This window comes from Triticum aestivum, chromosome 2D (genome assembly GCF_018294505.1).
Source record: "Triticum aestivum cultivar Chinese Spring chromosome 2D, IWGSC CS RefSeq v2.1, whole genome shotgun sequence".
Classification (NCBI taxonomy): Eukaryota; Viridiplantae; Streptophyta; class Magnoliopsida; order Poales; family Poaceae; genus Triticum; species Triticum aestivum.
This window is the reverse complement of record NC_057799.1, coordinates 578,113,749-578,131,132: the sequence shown is the minus strand read 5'-3', so window position 1 is coordinate 578,131,132 and position 17,384 is coordinate 578,113,749. Positions and strand designations below refer to the sequence as shown.

The following is a 17,384-nucleotide window of genomic DNA, read 5'->3' as shown; positions in this document are numbered from 1 at the left end:
GAGTTTGCTACTCATTGACCAATCCTAGCCGTTCACCAAGATCCGACGATGCATGGGGTGTTAAACTATAGCAGATGATGTCGATTGACCAATCATAAGAGATTGCTACCACTATGACCCTCGCTTTGATCGATCCAAGCTGTCCGCCCGGATCCGACGGACCAAGTACAAGTTTCAGAACATAGTTGTTACGCAGGTCCTCACATGGGTGTCTCGTGTCTCTTCATGCCACTGTCCACTACATTTATTAATTTACAGGGGTGGTACTAGTAGTTAGCTTGATCGGCCGTTCAAATGTAGTAGATGCATGCATGGATGGATTAATTTCAGAGCCAAGCAAAGCATGTATGGGATGCATGCACATAGAATGTGCACGTACTATGTATATCACAGTGGGGAGTACGTACGTACCATTCATGACATGCATGCAAAGGAAATTGAAGCCACTTGTTTCAATTACGTACGTGGTTCTTTTGTAGAGAGAAACCACGGCGACGGCGACGGCGAGGAGATAGAGGTACAGCCGGAGCGTGTGATGCATGCTCCGGCGACGAGATAGAGGTTCGCCGGAGCTGCCGTCCTCCACCTGCAGTCCTGGCGCTCTCCTCGGTCCACTGGTGTCCGGACGCACGCCCAACGAACCGAACCGAGCGTGTCGTCGCCGTCGCCGTGGCCACCGGGAGGCGCTACCCGAGCAACGAGCATCCCGTCGAACGTTCTCTCGATCGATCGGCTCCCACTTACACGGGCAGGCAGGGGGCTCCGGGCCAGGGCCTTGCACGCGGACGCTGGTTCAGGACCCCCACGGGCGCGGCGTGCGTGGTAACCAAGGAATTAATGGGGAGATCGAGGAGGAGCAAGGGACGTACGTTGAGAGAAATTAAAAGACGAGATCTTTCTTGTTTGTGCTCCGTCGTCGATCGACACTAGTGCAATTTCTAACTGCGAGGCGATGCTGGCAGGAAAGATAATTCTAATTGCGAGGCGATGCTGGCAGGAAAGATAATTCTAATTGCGAGGCGATGCTGGCAGGAAAGATAAAAAAGAAGAAGCTGGATGGCGGTGGCGGTGGCGGTCGCGGGAAGCTCACGTACGTCGTACGGGCGGCAGCTGCGGCGACGAGATAAGAGGAGCGTACGATGCTCCGGCCATTGCAGGCCGACGCCGGTTCCACCCCTCGCCGGAACCAGCAGCCCAGCCCCAGGAGATAGATGGGGCCGTGCGTGCATGCGTGGTAGAAAAAAAGATAGATGTCTTTGTGCTGGATCGGTGGAGCGAGGGAGAGAGATGGGCCCGTAATTGCAGGCCGTTGAGACGGGAAAAGAAAAATGGAAATCCAAGAACAAAACAGAAAGTCACGTATTACGCTGCTGCTGCGACGTGCTTATATTAACGCGGTCGTTCCGTTTCCCGATCGTTTTTTGTATTTTTTTTTGGTAATAACAGCGCCACGAGGAGGAGACGTGCGTAAGTCTTGCTTGTAGTGCCAGGCCGGCGCGCCGAGAGGATTCTATTTCAGTCATAATATGTTTTCTATCTCGATCGTGCGTTCGTGACTCCTCTCCTCCCAGCCAGTACTGACGCCTTCACTTCACTAGGGGAGGCTCTCAGTCAGATTTGCCAGGGGGATGCTGGCCGTGAGATGTCCGAACCCGTCGGTCTTCAAGACGTCTGCCAGCACAGTCGGGAACGACGACATAAATTTCAAGCACGCGTCCCTCAGCAGCGGGCACTGGTGCTGCTCCGCCAGCGCCAACGTCGTCGCCACGGTCCGCACGTCCAAGCTTGTGCGCAGCTTCACGTCGCACGCCTGCTTGAGCTTGTCCACCCCGTACCGATCTGCCGCGACCAGCAGGTGCTGCGTCATCGCGACGCCGCAGTCCTCGCCGTCGCCCGGCAGCGAGTCCGTGTAGATGAAGCGCAGGAGCAGCTCGAAGACCGCCGGCTCCATGTCGTGTACCTCGACGTGCTCCGCCGCGTCCTTGCGCTTCATAGGGCCGAAGAGCTCGGCGTCGAAGACCGGCGACCGCGCGGCGAGCACGCACCGGTGCGCGCGGAACGCCCGGCCGCCTACGTCGATGGTCACGTCCGCGTCCTTGCCGTCTTCGAGCATGCGCTGGAGGTGGCCGAGCATCTCCGGCAGCGGAGCGGCGGCTGCCGGGCCGGCCGTCGTGCGCTCCGTGCGAGGATTGATGACGGTGACGACGCACCTGATTGTGAGGCAGTCGTCGACGAGGTACCGCCGCGATGTAAGCTTGGATCTGCGCACAAATCCTGGAAACGTCGGGCTAATGTCCGCAGCGCAGAAGTGGTCTGTGTCCGACGTCCTCCTGTTTGCCATCGTCGATCACGACTGTGGTTGCTTGACGACGGAGACATACAGACGCCGCTGCGTAGCCCGGGCACTCCTTTTCACGTTGACTATACCTCGAGGTCGAGGTCGACCACCCACCAGGGTAGAAGCTGATAAACCAATCGTGGCCGCCGACGGTGAAGTGACCGGAGGTCACGGCCTCGTTCACGGGAAGGTCCCTGATCTGCGAGTAGTTTACCAGCACGAAGTCGTGCGACACGGACGCGCTCTCTGCGACGCATCTCGACGACGTGTCCGCTTGTCTGGGAGCTTCCCTGTTGGTGAGACGACGCCACGCATCCATCTTGCCGGCCGGCGTCTCACCTGACCAACGATTTTGATCCTTAATTTTGGGCGAAAATTATCTTTCTTTGAGACAGACAGAGGGCAGGCCGGGCAGAGAATCATGTGATGTGATGCTATTATATATACATAGATGCATACGTACACACCAGGAGCCCGAGTCGGAAACGCATACGAACCTGACTCGGTTAGCAGGGCAAAACCTTTCTATACAGTAGAAAGGATTCCAAATTCCAACAAAACGGAACACGTGTGTGCCATGCTATCTCTCGGGAGCGCATCACAACACAAACATGCAGCATGTTTGTGTTTTTATTTTTACCCCTAAAAAGCACAAACATGCAGTACACGTAGAAAAATTCAATCTCGTACTGGTTAATTGACATACATTATTTTGGCGGTTCAACTTTCTTGCGTTTTTGGAGTACTATCACATATACTCGTGCATTGCAATGAGAGAAAAACTTGATGTTATGTCCAAGTATAATGTTCCACTAGATCATTGATGGCGCGCGTTGCTGCGCCCGTCCATTTTTTTTCATTTTTCCAATAGGGTGACCATTACTGGTGGCATGAAATATAGTAACCAAGTTGCTTGCAATATAAGGACAACATAGCTACAATCTTCATCTCAAAAGGCATAACTTTGTTGATATATTCATAGAAGATAGCCCATAGTCCACATATTCACTATTTAAACGCATGTGTTAGAGAAATGAAACAAAATAACTAATGACACAAAGTAGTAATGGAACCTCCTTGACTCCAGCACTTGTTGAACTGATCATCAACACATTCAGCTTTGCCTAGCCACATAAAAGCAAGAAAGTGCATAAGCACTTCTAAGAAAATATAGCATAAGTATCTTTCTTTACATCTTTAAGTTCTAACAACTCCACTTTTCCCATTCACTAAATATGAGGCGGCTAGTACCATAATCCATCATAAGCCTGCACCATATAGGTATTTAAGATCTGTGTTTGCATTCAACCAAATGGCAGGGCTGAGGCGCTGAGCTCAGCCCAAGTGTGATGTGATTAGTTGTGTTGGTACAGAAGCATGAACTGGTGAATAGTGAAATGGAAAAGCACCTGATCTGATGTTTTCAAGCTCTCAATAAATGGACATGGTCAACAGGGATGAAAACAAAAAAAAAGTCGCAAAGTGAATGCCAACACAACCCATAGGAAAAAGTTAAGTGCTCAACTCCACACCTGTAAACGTACAATTTTATTGTTTTTGCACGAGGAAATGGTCTACTCCTAATTGACTACATAATGAACTCCTTTTGCATGAATGATTCCGCCTTTTACTATTGGCGAGAGGTCACGACTGATTCTGTATTGGTCGTGTATATAAGAAATCCGGCTTTATGTTACAGGTATTGCCGTGTTACATATATATACACAGGGACGTGCTATTAATATTGTACTCGGATTGAGAAATCCTAATGTGTTTGTGTGTAGAAAAGTAATACAATGAGGACTCGCAGACCTACCAGGATACATAATCTGAATTGTAAAGTGATTATTGCTCATTTTTTTAATAAATTGCTGAATATGTTTGTGACAGAAAGCCCCAACGAAAATACTCCAATATTGGAACACATGAGTCATTGCCTGGAGTGTAGGCACGATAGACGCAGACACATGAGGCTCCAATATTGAAGTGATTATACCAAGAATCAAGGGAGAACAATAACATGTCACTATACCAATGTAAAACGTATATTTTGAAGTTGAAATGTAGATGAACGAACACAATGACTGAAATCTCAAATTTTGTATAATCAACGCTACACAGACTAAGTACTAAATACTGGTCACATGATCATTTAATTTCTAGACAAACGAGACTAGCCACTCAAGACACAGGACACCTTATCTAAAATATCCTTCATGAGCAAAGGGCAGCTTGCCATCAGATGCTTAAATCCATCCGTTGCCATGATATCTCCTAGCCTGTTTTGTGAGGTCATGAACCCAATGCATGCTTCTTTGAGATCTCTACAGTGGTGCTGCTCCGCCAGAACCAACGTGGTTGCCACCGTTTCCAGGTCGATGCTGTCACGCAGCCTTCCTTCGCAGATAACTCTTAGCCTCTCCAACCCGTATCGATCTGCCGCAACCAACAAGTGCTGCATGTTTGTAGTTTTACCTTCTTTGCTGTCCCAATCATCTAGTATAGAATCCGTGTATATAAAGTGAAGAAGCGCCTCGAAGATTGGTGGCTCGATGTCGTCAATCGTGATGCTTTCTGTTGCCTTCTCAGTCATTGGACCAAAGAGCTCCGCCTTGAAGACCGGAGATCGTGCAGCTAACAAGTATCTGTGGGCGCTGAACAACTGCCCAGATACACTGAATTTCACATCTGCTCCTTGCCCATCCTTCCACATCTGCTGGAGATGGTCTTGCAGATTTGGCCGCGGAACCACGAAAAGGTTCCTCTTGAGTTCCGTTCGCGGTTCTTTTATCACGGTAAGAACACACCGTATAGTGAAGTAACCACCTGTGGCATCCGACGATGATTTCAGCAGCCTTGATTTCTCGACGAATTTAGAAAAGCCAAAATCGTCAATTGACGAAGAGAAGGTATGCTCCAACGAGCCGAAGCTTGTTACTAGGACCTTGCCCTCCTTTTCCAACATGTTCAAGGTGAACTTGGTCCTGACGCCTTTCGGTTGGCTGGTACAATACAAAAAGGCTGAAGCATTACCGGCACACTCTGCATTATTGCCATCTGGGTAGAACCTGATAGTCCAATCGTGGCCACCAACGCTGAAGATGCATGAGCTGATGTATTTTCCAACGCCCATGCCGGCGAGCAGCGGGTAACTGGCTACCTCGAAATTGTGGGTGGCGGTCAAGCTCTCCGTGAAGCATCTGGACGAGGTCTCCGATAGGCTCCTGTGATCATGGTTAACGACAGCGGTGGAGTTTTTTGCCATGGCCCCAAAGAGATAGAGAAAAGATGAGAGGACGATGGGTGCTTGATCTTGATACGGTCGTGGCGCACGTCTCTTTCTCGAGAATCACGGGATATTACTTCCCTTTCTTTCCTTAACCACTTATATCCATCCCTGATTACAGTGGCGAAGCTGATCAGAAAAAACTGGGCCGGCCAGACTAAACAAGAGCACAACTTTTTTGAAATTCTGAATGTGAAACCTATGCTGCAAACTGTAAAATGTAAAGAACAATTAAGCAGTCAATTGAGTCGAACAATTGGGCTATCTACTGAAGCAATTGTAATCAAATCAATTCTTCTCTGAGTGTGAGTGGTCTTGCCCGTGGCTACCAACATTGCAATTTGTATAAGATGTAACGAACAATCGAGTGAATAATTAGGCTATAAATTATCAAATGGCTAACTAGGAATTTGGGGAATACCTGCGTGTTCCCAATCTGATGTCTTGCACAGGGGCAGCTTCGTTGTGGGGAGGAGAGCAGTCGTACGAGAAGGAGCGCAAAGGGCAGTGTGCCGGCACGGGGGCACGACGGCGCGACGGCGCGGCCGGGAGGATGTCGCCGATTGCTCGCTGCGAAGGCGACGCTACATCCTGGAGGATCCGCTGCTACACAGATAATTGGATCAATCGTGCCCTGGTTAGTTAGTGGGCCGCAAGTAGGCTGGCTCATAGCTAAAAAATCAAAAAAAGACCATGAAATTCCTGGGCGGGCCGCAGCCCAGTTTGGCCCCAACAAAGAACCCCCCTCTGCCTGATTAATGGCCCCTAAAAAAAACTGATTAATGATTACCAGCACAAATGCCCGTACATTGCAACAGAAGACATTGTTACCAGTCTCTTGTCTCGACTTATTTCCGTTCGTCCTATTATCCTCGTCCCAGTCCGCCATCAACATCTCCTCCACACACTTTTGTATCTCGGCCCTCGATGCCTTGGCCCCCACTGTCCTCCTTCTCGTTTCTAGTGGTGACATTAGCCAGCGAGGTGCAGCGGTGCGGCGTGGCATACGTGGCGGTGCCCAGGGGCACATCAGCGTTCGTGGTAAGTAGTTAAACAGTTAACTAGACTAAACTTTTTTATCATAGTACTTTGATAAATTAAGCGGGCAAGCGGCGGGAGGCAACGTGGTTGTTGCGGCATGCGTAACTGCGGCGCAACACGGCGTGCGTGCATGGCGGCGCCCGACAGCTGCGGCGTGGTGGTGACGGTCTAGCGTGAAGGCGCCCAGCGGTAGCCATGACGTGGCATGGTGGAGGCACATCAATTGTGGCTGACGTGGCGCATCGTGAAGTTTCAGGTGATTATCTGCCCATCGAAAGCCTTTTTTCTGTAAACACTTGAGGTGGTAACGATGATTATAGAGGATTTTATAAAAAAATTCAGATTTACAGAGCAAACTGTTCTTTTGAGGGTACGGGAGCTATTGCAGTTGCTCTAACGACATAATCATGGATCAAATTCAGTTTGGTTACTATAGCACCGTCTATTAAGAGAAGTTTGTTACATGTGTTCGTTTTTATTATCTTCCATTGACTTATTTTAAATTTTATTTGCCCAACATCCTATCTCTTTCCTTCGGTATTAGGGAAACTATTTTTTTTCATTTGGTGATGATAAACTAAAAACGTAGTACCACTTCAAAATTTGAGCATTTTCTGGTTATGTTTAAGAAAGTGGTTTTTCTACATCAAGGGACATTGCACCCACCAATGGCAACATAAAAAAAATCTGAAACTTTGTGACTTTGATTGTAACCAAATGTTTTATTTCTCCGTGACATGGTGGCCAAATGACATGGAGGAGTCCTGTACAAATTTCTTCCAAAATGTTTTTTTTACTTGCAAAATTTGTGAATAAAAAAATTGTTCTCCCTTTCTTCTCTGAAACTTTGTGAATAAAAAAATGTTTTATTTCTTGCAAAATTTGGTGGCCAAATGCCAAATGACATGGAGGAGTCCTGTACAAATTTTCTTTTTTTGCTCAAAGTATGTGCACTGTTCGAGTAGAATCTGTACTGCGTTTGTATGGAGATCATTTCATGCTATTTGTCCACCAAACTTGAAAGCACCTAAAACATTTGTTTATAATCATTATCACGAAGCTTAAGATTTTTTTTTTGATTTTACTGTTCATCATGGGAACAATGAATTTGGGTGTAGCCGCCACTTTTTCAATATCTTTCATGAGCATACCGGTGTGTATTGTCATACTATTTTCTTTTGCTAGAAAAACTCCCGATCTATTCATCAACTATAAAGGTAGTACAAAGAACATCAAAAATAAAATTACATCCAGGTCCGTAGACCACCTAGCGAAGACTACAAGCACTGGAGCGAGGTGAAAGCGCGCCACCGTCATCACCCCTCCATCACCGGAGTCGGGGTAAGTTTGTTGTAGTAGACAGCCGGGAAGTATGTCCTACAGGACCAGTGCACCAGAACAGTAATCATCGCCTATGAAGAGAAGTATAGATTGGAAGGAGCCAACCCGTGACACAAGAACACAGACGAACGAAGACGGGATCCATGTGGATCCATCAAAAACAAACGCCGACCGAATCTCATGAGATCCGTCGGAGACAAACCTCCACACGCCCTCCGATGATACTAGAAGCACCGCTTGGACGGGGGCTAGGCGGACATAACCTTATTTCATCTTCAGAGAGCCGCCACCATCTCATCTATCTGGGTAGGACACAAACCCTAGCAAAACTTAATTTTTTTTTCCAAAAACGGAACACTCCCGCCGGCAAGGCCCGAGATCCGCTGCGTCTCCATGGCCCTAAGGCTAGAGAAGATGAGGCAGACTGGCGGCAGCGCCGGCGGGGGGCACTGGAAACCCTAGCGGTAGGTGCCTTCCGCTCGTGCGAACGTGTCGTCCTATATATTGATGTGATTATACTTATATACCAAGAAAGGGAGAACAATAACATGATTCTAGCTGAAGTTGAAATGTAGATAAGCCAACACACTGATTGAAATCTGAAAATCGTATAATCATCTACTTACACATCATACTGGTGACATGATCATTTAATTTCTAGACAAACGAGACTTTCCACTCAAGACACAGGACACCTTGTCTAAAATATCCTTCGTGAGCAAAGGGCAGCTTGCCATCAGATGCTTGAATCCATCCGTTGCCACGATATTTCCTAGCCTGTTTTGTGAGGTCATGAACTCAATGCAGGCTTTTTTGAGATCGCCGCAATGGTGCTGCTCTGCGAGAACCAGCGTGGTCGCAACTGTTTCCACCTCGATGCTATCGCACAGCCTGTCTTCGCACATAATTCTTAGCCTCTCCAATCCGTATCGATCCGCCGCAACTAGCAAGTGCTGCATTTTTTCAGTTTCATCTTTGTTGTCCCCATCATCTTTGACGGAATCCGTGTATATGAAGTGAAGAAGCGCCTCGAAGATTGGTGGCTCGACGTCGTAGATCTTGATGCTCTCTACCACGCTCTCCTTCATAGACCCAAAGAGCTCCGCCTTGAAGACTGGAGACCGTGCAGCTAACAAGTATCTGTGGGCGCTGAACAACTGGCCAGATACACTGAATGTCACATCTGCTCCTTGTCCTTCCTTCCACATCTGATGGAGATGATCTTGCAGGTTTGGCTGCGGAACCACAAGAAGGTTCCTCTTGACCTCGGTCCGTGGTTCTCTTATCACGGTAAGAACACACCGTATAATGAAGTAGCCATTGTTTGCCTTGGACGACGATGATTTCAGCAGCCTCGATTTCTCGACGAATTTAGAGTAACCAAAATCATAACTTGGCGGAGAGAAGGTGTGGTTCACCAAACCGTATCTTGTTACTAGCACTTTGCCCTCTTTTTCCAGCGTGTTCAAGGTGAACTTAGCCCTCACACCTTCCTGTTGGGTGACACAATACAAAAAGGCTGAAGTGTTACGGGCACAGTCGACCGATTCACCATCTGGGTAGAACCTGATAGTCCAGTCGTAGCCACCGACGCTGAAGACGCAGGAGCTGATGTACTTGCCGACGCCCAAGCCGTCGAGCAGCGGGTAACTGGCCACCTCGAAATCGTGGGCGGCGGTGAAGCTCTCCGTGGAGGATCTGGACGACGTCGCCGGTAGGCCATGGTTATTAACGACGGCCGGGGAGTTGTTGGCCGTGGCCATGGCAAAGATGAGAGAAGCGACGATGGTTGATGGGGGTACGTGCGCCTGTCCCAGCTGACCTTTTTATCGACGATGGACCTTACCTTGTTTCCTTAATAACGACTTCTATCTCTCTCCGGTTATAAAATCATAAGTTGGAACAAATCAAATCCGAGTAGTACATATAGTCATCCAATCCAAGTCGATTTAGGCAATTCGATCGACTGTAGACGGAACCGAGTAAATCATCCTGCTGCTATAAGATGCTGCCTGGTGCGCGCATCGGCTCCAGCGTGCTGTCCCTGCCCTGGTCAGCGGCGCAGCTCGGCTTGGTCGCCGGGCCTGCCACACTCGTCGTCTTCGCCGGCGTCACGTACTACACCTCCATGCTCCTCACCGCAGCGATGGCGCCGTAGCCGGGAAGAGGAACTACACCTACATCGAGGCCGTCGAGTCCTACACTCCTACCTAGGCAGCGGCGAAGTGTGGTTCTGCGGCCTCTGCCAGTACGCCAATCTTGTCGGAACCGTAATCGGGTACACCATCACAACAGCGGACACTCCGTCGACTGCGGCATGTACACCACCATGTACATGGTCCTCTTCGGGATCTCCAAGGTCGTCTTCTCCCAGCTCCCCAACCTCCACGAGATGGCGTGGCTGTCTATCCTGGCCGCGGTCATGTCCTTCTCCTACTCCACGATCGGCGTTGGCCTCTCCTTGGCGCAGACCATATCAGGTCCTACTGGCAAGATGACCATGGGTGGCACCGTAATTGGGGTAGACGTTGCAAGTTCGGCCCAGAAGATATGGCTAACACTGCACGCGCTCGGCAACATCTCATTCACCTACTCATAACTCCATGGTTCTTATCGAAATCCAGGACACGGTGAAGGCGCCTCAGGCCGAGAACAAGGCCATGAGGAAGGCGAACCTCATGGCCTTCTACATGCTCTGTGGCTGCCTTGGCTACGCCACCTTCAGCAACATGGTGCCGGGCAACATGCTCTGTGGCTGCCTTCATAGTCTCATAGAACAGACTGAGCGAGCTCATGGTAGGGCGGCGCGCTCGAGTGCATTTCCAAAGAAGGCGAGGAGGACGTGTCGGAGTAGCTCTCCTCACCATCGTGGTCCTCCGGCGGTTCGCCGTCATCGTCATGCCCGCGCGTCACACTTTTGCGTGCCATGGACTTTAGTCACGTGTTGGCCCCGGGCCGACTCGCAACTTGGTGTAGTTCCTCCGGATCTTCGGGAAGGCGCGCCATGATGTCAGTGTAGTGGCGCGGGGATATGTCCGGGTGATGTGCGACATCACCATCGGACGTCGATCCTCCCCCTGTCGTGATGGGAAGACATGGGGCAGTTGAACTTGCCCCTTCCTCACAGGTGGATGAGCCCGATTTGGGCTTCCTCTCGACGCCTTTGAACCATGATCGAACATGGCCCAGGCGTGGAAGTAATGTCACACGGAAATTGACCCTTGGATTCGGCACAATCTCCTCGTCGGATGGGTAGGAGAAGTCATGGGTGATGTGCGGCGGTTGCCACACGCCATCTTCTTCAAGCCTAGCACGCACTGCTAGAGTGCCGCATGAGGCCATGTTCTTCTCATCGCCCTTCTTGGCTCCCGCCCCCTACGGCGAGGTAGGCCTAGCCCCTTGGTCCCCTAGGTCGGGGGCACTAAGGGTAGGCACCTGAACGATCGTTGTGTCGGGATCGAGAGGAGCATTAGACTGCAACTCAAGTGACCCTACCTGGAGGGTTGAGGATTCCTTGAGCGCAGCACTAGTCTGCAACTCAGAGGCATCCTCGACTCCCTCCATAGGAGAGGCTGATTCGAGGGTGTCCCCTTGTTGTTAGGGCCTAGGAGTTCGAGAGGCATTCGCCTGGCTCTCCCGCTTGAGGATGGTTAGGGGGCAAAGCGGTGGAACCGCCCCGCCTCCTTGCTCCGTGGCACTAGGTTGTGCCCTTCGTGGCTTCGGGGTTAAGCGATTGAGAAGGTAGTTATATCTCTCATGCCGCTCCAAGTAGGGGGAGATGCGAAATGAGATTTGATTGTTCCCCTGAACAACCTCGCCATCGGCCCGAACACGGACTTGAGTGTGTCGAAGCACAAGCTCCTCGAGCTCGCGATACAACACATGACGGTTCCTCCGGCGCCTCTCACGCTTGCGCTGGTTCTCTGTGAGAGCACCGTGCGCCCTTAGTGGGATCGGAGGTGTAGGAAGAAGGGGCGGCGCACCCCGCCGAGCCGCCGGTGCCGTAGATGTTGGCCCCGTGACAGGGGGAGCCACGTCGTTCCTTGGTGGTCGCACCTGCACTTGGTTCGCCTGCCTGGGAGGAGATGGGACCCGGATAGGGGCCGAAGCCCTAGGAGGGCTCCACGCTCGCCCTTGTGTTGCTTGGTCGCAGCCCGAGGAATCGCCTCGGTGCCGCGGCCACCTATTTCCTCGCAGCGGCACTGCGTTAGCCCCCCGCAAGATGGCTGGTGTTTTGGAGAAGTCCGTCGACGGGGCGCCAAAGTTTGGCGCTCGTGTTGGAGGCGATGATTCTGGGGTAGTCGCCGGGTCCTGCTTGCCCCCTGTGCGGATGACTCCGCATGATCTTCATGACCTTCAAGCCGCCTTTGAAGGTGGCCCATCTAGTCTTGGAGTTGGTGGAGCTCTTGCCGCAAATCCTCTTCACGAGGTGTAGGCGCCTCGTTCCGAAGAACGGAGAACTTGTTGTTGGGGAAGGACCGCCCATCGCCTGCCAACATGTGGGCGGCCGACATGTGTAGGCATGGCGCCCACATGCTCGGCGGGTAGACAGAGCGGTTGTCGAGGTCAAAAGCGGTTGTGCGGCCTGGTAGCACGGGCTGCTTGCGGGATCGTCACTTCCAGAACTCCCGCATGATCGCCCGCCTTACCAGCTCCTTGACCTTCGATGGCTCGTTCACCCATTGGTCGGGGAACAAGTCATACGGAGGGGTCAAGGTTCTAGGAAAGGTGAACACCTTGTGTGCAAGCTCCAACGCGCCCATCGACCAGCCCTCTTCGGGGACCGAGTTCTGAGCTATGCGTGAGCTGATTTGTCGGTGGAGCTTTTTTACCTTCTGGTATTTCCTCCTGTTGTTGCGTAGTCGATGGGGGCTATGTGACAAACGATCGTTTGCCATAAGCCTCCAAAGCTCGAAGGAGACGGCCTCGAGAGCCTCCAGTAGCTCGACCTCCGTGCGCCGAGTGGTCGTCGTAGGCAGCTTCTACTCGGCACTCAGCATCGGTGCACGGACTGAAGCAGCGCCAACCCGCCTGCTGGCGGCCTGGACAAGTAGCTTTTGGGCAACCTCAATGTCGCCCTTCCTCTCCGCGATCACGGAGTCCTTCAAGAGGGCGTGCGCCTCGAGCATGAGCTCGCGGCACGCCTTCTTGGCCTTGGCGACGGCCCTCTTTTGAGCCTTCTTCGACTCCATAGCCTGGAATTGAGACGGCTCCTGCGCCTCATGCACATACACCTTTGCGCCGTGCTTGAAGCTGACCATCGGCGGGAGTGACCCAAACTGGATCACTTCCGGCACAGAGTCATTGCTCGCGCCAGAAAAACCACTTGCAGGAAGATGGGTATCAATCAACGTAGCTCCACGCTGACGATCTTCATGCAGTATGCTGTGCGGTTGGAGGAACGAGCGAAGACGAAGCCGCGACAACTGCGCAGCAGAGATGGGAGGAGAACCATGTCCCACCGGGCGTGCTAATTTTGTTTGACACGAAAAAGGGAAAGACTAATGCGCTCATACAAAAAGAAAGAGGGGTTTCGTATAAGCGTCTCCCTTGACCCGGGTACAAAGAGTGTTGCCGGCGTGCCTGTGTACATAGTACACAAATACAAAAGAAGAAGAAAGGAAAAAGATGAGGCCTGCTGGCACGGCCAATGGATCAAGCGATCGGGTCTCCTAGTTCCCGGGGGCCTCGGAAAGCTCTTGGTTAATTACTCCCATGGATAGTACCGCGGAACACCTCCGATTAAGCTGCGCAGTCATCGTCTTTGGTCTTCGCTTCGCGTTCCTCATGCATGGTGGTGGTGTGTGTGTGGCGGCGGCAGAGTCCGTGTACTAGGTGGTACACGCGCCGTCGAAAACGTGGCCTTTGCTCCGGCCACGCCCTCGTACGCCGTCTTGCCTCGTCGGCCTTGAGCGGCGTTCATTTGGTTGTTCAAGTAGCATGCATGGTTGGGCTTGGCTTGGACGTCGTCGATGGCATTGTAGATTCGCCGGGAGTGCGAGGGGTATGCCCCGTGAGAGTAGATGTTGAAAGGAGAAGGAGGAATGGATGGACGTGCGACACATGGTGTGCAGACATCCGTCGATGACCGCATACACCGCCGCCAATTGCGGAGGAAGTCGCCACCTCGTGTCGCTCGGCACGTGCGACACGTGTTCGTGCCGCCGAAGAGGGAGGCCGCAAGATACGCCTAAGCGTGTCCCGGCCGCAGCCGGATGTTGTCTCCGCCGCCATAGTTATGGCGAGTCATCGTGACTCGCCGAGAGTCGTGCCGCCTCCATAGTTGCGACAAGTCGTCGTGACTCATCAAGCGTCGCGCCGCCGCCACCACGTCGAGCGAACGTCGTGGCCGAGTCCCGGCCAGCCCAGGGCGCCTCCATGGACCGGCGAGACAGCGGCGAAGGAGACCTCGTGATGTGACGGAGCCTTGCCCAGGCACCGCCGATGGTGTAGGTAGAACGGGTAGCGCACTAGATTGCGCCGAGTCGGATGACGAATGTCGCCGACTCCCGGCAAGCCCATGGCGCCTCCATGGACCCGGCGAGACGGGGGCGAGTAAGGCCTCGCGATGTGGCGGAGCCTGCCCGGGCCCCGCCGATGGTGTAGGTAGAAAGGGGGCGGCACACTAGATGGCGCCGAGTCGAACGACGCGTGCCACCAAGTCCCAACGTGATGGTGTGACCGGCGGACTCGGCGAGGACCGTGCACGGACGACGGCCCCGGTACGTCGTCGTCTTGCGTGGGGGGTGCGCCGGGGGTCGTGTATAGGCGGCAGCCCCGGCACGTCGTCGCTGATGGTGAGTCCGGCACGGAGTGACCGCCGGGGGCTGCACACGAAGGGCAACGCCGGCGCGTCATCGCCGGTGATGAGCCCAGCGTGAAGGGGTCGCCCGGGGCTGCACACAAAGGGCAACGCCGGCGCGTCGTCGCCGGTGGGGAGTCCGGCATGAAGGGGTCGCCGGGGGCTGCACACGAAGGGCAACGCGGGCGCGTCATCGCCGGTGGGGAGTCCGGCGTGGAGGGATTGCCGGGGGCTGCACATGAAGGGCAACGCCGGCGCGTCATCGCCGGTGGGGAGTCCGGCGTGAAGGGATCGCCGGGGGCTTGGGAAAAGACGACCGGCATGATGTCGATCTTCGTTGGTGGCTCTGATGAGCCTTGCCCGGCTGTGTACGGGAGTCTCGGCCGCCTGCGCGAGCACCTTCGTATGGCGCGTGCGTCGGCAGTAGCCTTGGGCTCCTCCTTCGCTGATGGATCTGCTGGTGGGTAGATGGATGGATGTGTTGCGTGATGCCTGGAGGTGCGTGTGGGATGGATGTGCTCCGTGCCTTGTGCGTGGCATGGATGGATGTGCTCCGTGCCTTGTGCGTGGCATGGATGGATGTGCTCCGTGCCTTGTGCGTGGCATGGATGGATGGATGTATGGGGTGATATTTATAGAGAGCTAGAGAAGGGTAGGGCGCCGCCCCGGCCGCCGTTACGGTTCCGATATTTCTGGACGAGATATGGATGGGACGCGGTCGATTGCAACAGCTTAAACTGTACGCATTACTTGCCCGTGAAGTTCAGAAGCCGTTTAAATCTTTATCTCCCGTGGAGTCTTTAGCCGATACAAAAATTCTTGACCGGGGCCTTTTTTTGAGTTTCAACGTTGAATGGGCTAGCCGGCTGGCCTGTTGTCTATAGGTACACACGGCACACTTGCCGGCCGGCCCGGGTATTTGGATACGTACCCATACACTGACACTCGAGCGAATACATGTATTCTAGCTCTGTACGACCTGGCCGGTATACATACGCATGTTGGCCGTACCAAATCAAATGCATCGTATGTGTTAGTATGTAGCTCTCTTTGATACATCTGTACGTGCCTTGGTCATGCATGGGCCATGCAAGCACATTGTACGTGCCTTAGTCATGCATGAGCCATGCAAGCACATGCACTAAGAGCATGCACGTAAGTGATCATCCAAACGCACACACGAGGAGAATGTGCACTTAGAAAATTCATTCATTTCTAAAAATACATTTTCTTGCTAAATCACGTACAAAAGTACTTCAAACAGTCGTCTTCTCCCAGCTCCCCAACCTCCAGGAGATGGCGTGGCTGTCCATCCTGGCCGCGGTCATGTCCATCTCCTACTCCACGATCGGCGTTGGCCTCTCCTTGGCGCAGACCATATCAGGTCCTACCGGCAAGACGACCATGGGTGGCACTGCCATTGGGGTAGACGTTGCAAGTTCGGCCCAGAAGATATGGCTGACACTGCAAGCGCTCGGCAACATCGCATTCGCCTACTCGTACTCCATGGTCCTTATATAAATCCAGGACACGGTGTAGGCGCCTCCGGTCGAGAGCAAGACGATGAGGAAGGCGAACCTCAGGGGGGTCTCCACCACCACGGCCTTCTACATGCTCTGCGGCTGCCTCGGCTACGCCACCTTTGGCAACATGCTGACCGGGTTCGGCTTTTACGAGCTCTTCTGGGTCATCGACTCCGCCAACGTCTATCGTCGTGCACCTCGCCGGCATCTACCAGGTTTACTGCCAGCAGACCTACGCCACCGTGGAGAGCTTGGCCGCGGCACGGTGTCCGGGCTTGGACTTCATTGTCCGCCAGAACCATCCCTTTGGCACCCACAAGTTCGGCGTCAGCAAGTTCAGGCTGGTATGGAGGACATCATTCGTCATCGTGAGCACGGTCCTCGCCATCTTGCTGCCCTTATTCAACGACATCCTTGGCCTCCTCGGCGCGCTCGGGTTCTGGCCGCTCACCGTGTACTTCCCTGTGGAGATGCACTTCCGGCAACGCAAAGTGAAAAGGTCCTCGTGGAAGTGGGTGGCGCTACAGGGCCTGAGCTTCGTGTGTTTCGCAGTAACGGTGGGCGTGATTGTGGCGTCGGTGCAGGGGATCACGGATCACCCAATCGCTCAAAAGCTATGTGCTGTTCAAGACCAAGTTGTGAACAAGATAGCTTGGTTAAGTGAATATATTCATTAACCTCTGGTTTGTGCAAGCCTTTTATCTGGAAAAGCTTCTTGTTGTGTGCATTTGTGCGTTTGGTTGAAGCATTTACATAAACCCAAAAAAATGATACTCTATTTACTTTTTTTGGAATCACGAAGGAGGATTGCATGTCTAATATTAAGAGATAGATAGAGAGGGACAAAAAGGTTCACAAACTAGAACCAAGTGACGACATGACCAAGGAGCACTACCAGATACCGTACCTCAAACCGACCTACCACACACCTAGCTAGGCAATATAAACAAGCTTTGTTGTTGTCAAATACTAGTAGTACCAGAGAGGAATGCCATGAATGTGCCAAGATTTCTAGAGAAAAAGAGACCTGAGACAAGTTTTCTTGCCGTCAAA

The 17,384-nt window shown here is 52.4% G+C and overlaps 3 protein-coding genes and 1 pseudogene across 3 annotated transcripts; 1 reads left to right on the top strand and 3 right to left on the bottom strand.

Annotated features, from left to right (window-relative positions):
* Window positions 1-813: 813 nt before the first annotated feature.
* LOC123050098 (BTB/POZ and MATH domain-containing protein 1-like) lies at window positions 814-2,736 on the bottom strand. Its single transcript, XM_044472939.1, has one exon. It carries the CDS (start codon window positions 2,339-2,341, stop codon window positions 1,595-1,597), a length of 747 nt encoding a protein of 248 aa, XP_044328874.1. The 5' UTR covers window positions 2,342-2,736; the 3' UTR covers window positions 814-1,594.
* A 1,709-nt stretch (window positions 2,737-4,445) lies between these two features.
* LOC123050097 (BTB/POZ and MATH domain-containing protein 2-like) lies at window positions 4,446-5,821 on the bottom strand. Its single transcript, XM_044472938.1, has one exon. The coding sequence runs from the start codon at window positions 5,601-5,603 to the stop codon at window positions 4,512-4,514; it is 1,092 nt and encodes a 363-aa protein (XP_044328873.1). The 5' UTR covers window positions 5,604-5,821; the 3' UTR covers window positions 4,446-4,511.
* A 2,734-nt stretch (window positions 5,822-8,555) lies between these two features.
* LOC123050096 (BTB/POZ and MATH domain-containing protein 2-like) lies at window positions 8,556-9,846 on the bottom strand. Its single transcript, XM_044472937.1, has one exon. It carries the CDS (start codon window positions 9,767-9,769, stop codon window positions 8,657-8,659), a length of 1,113 nt encoding a protein of 370 aa, XP_044328872.1. The 5' UTR covers window positions 9,770-9,846; the 3' UTR covers window positions 8,556-8,656.
* Window positions 9,847-10,011: 165 nt separating this feature from the next.
* On the top strand, window positions 10,012-16,973 carry LOC123055959 (amino acid permease 6-like; annotated as a pseudogene).
* Window positions 16,974-17,384: the final 411 nt, after the last annotated feature.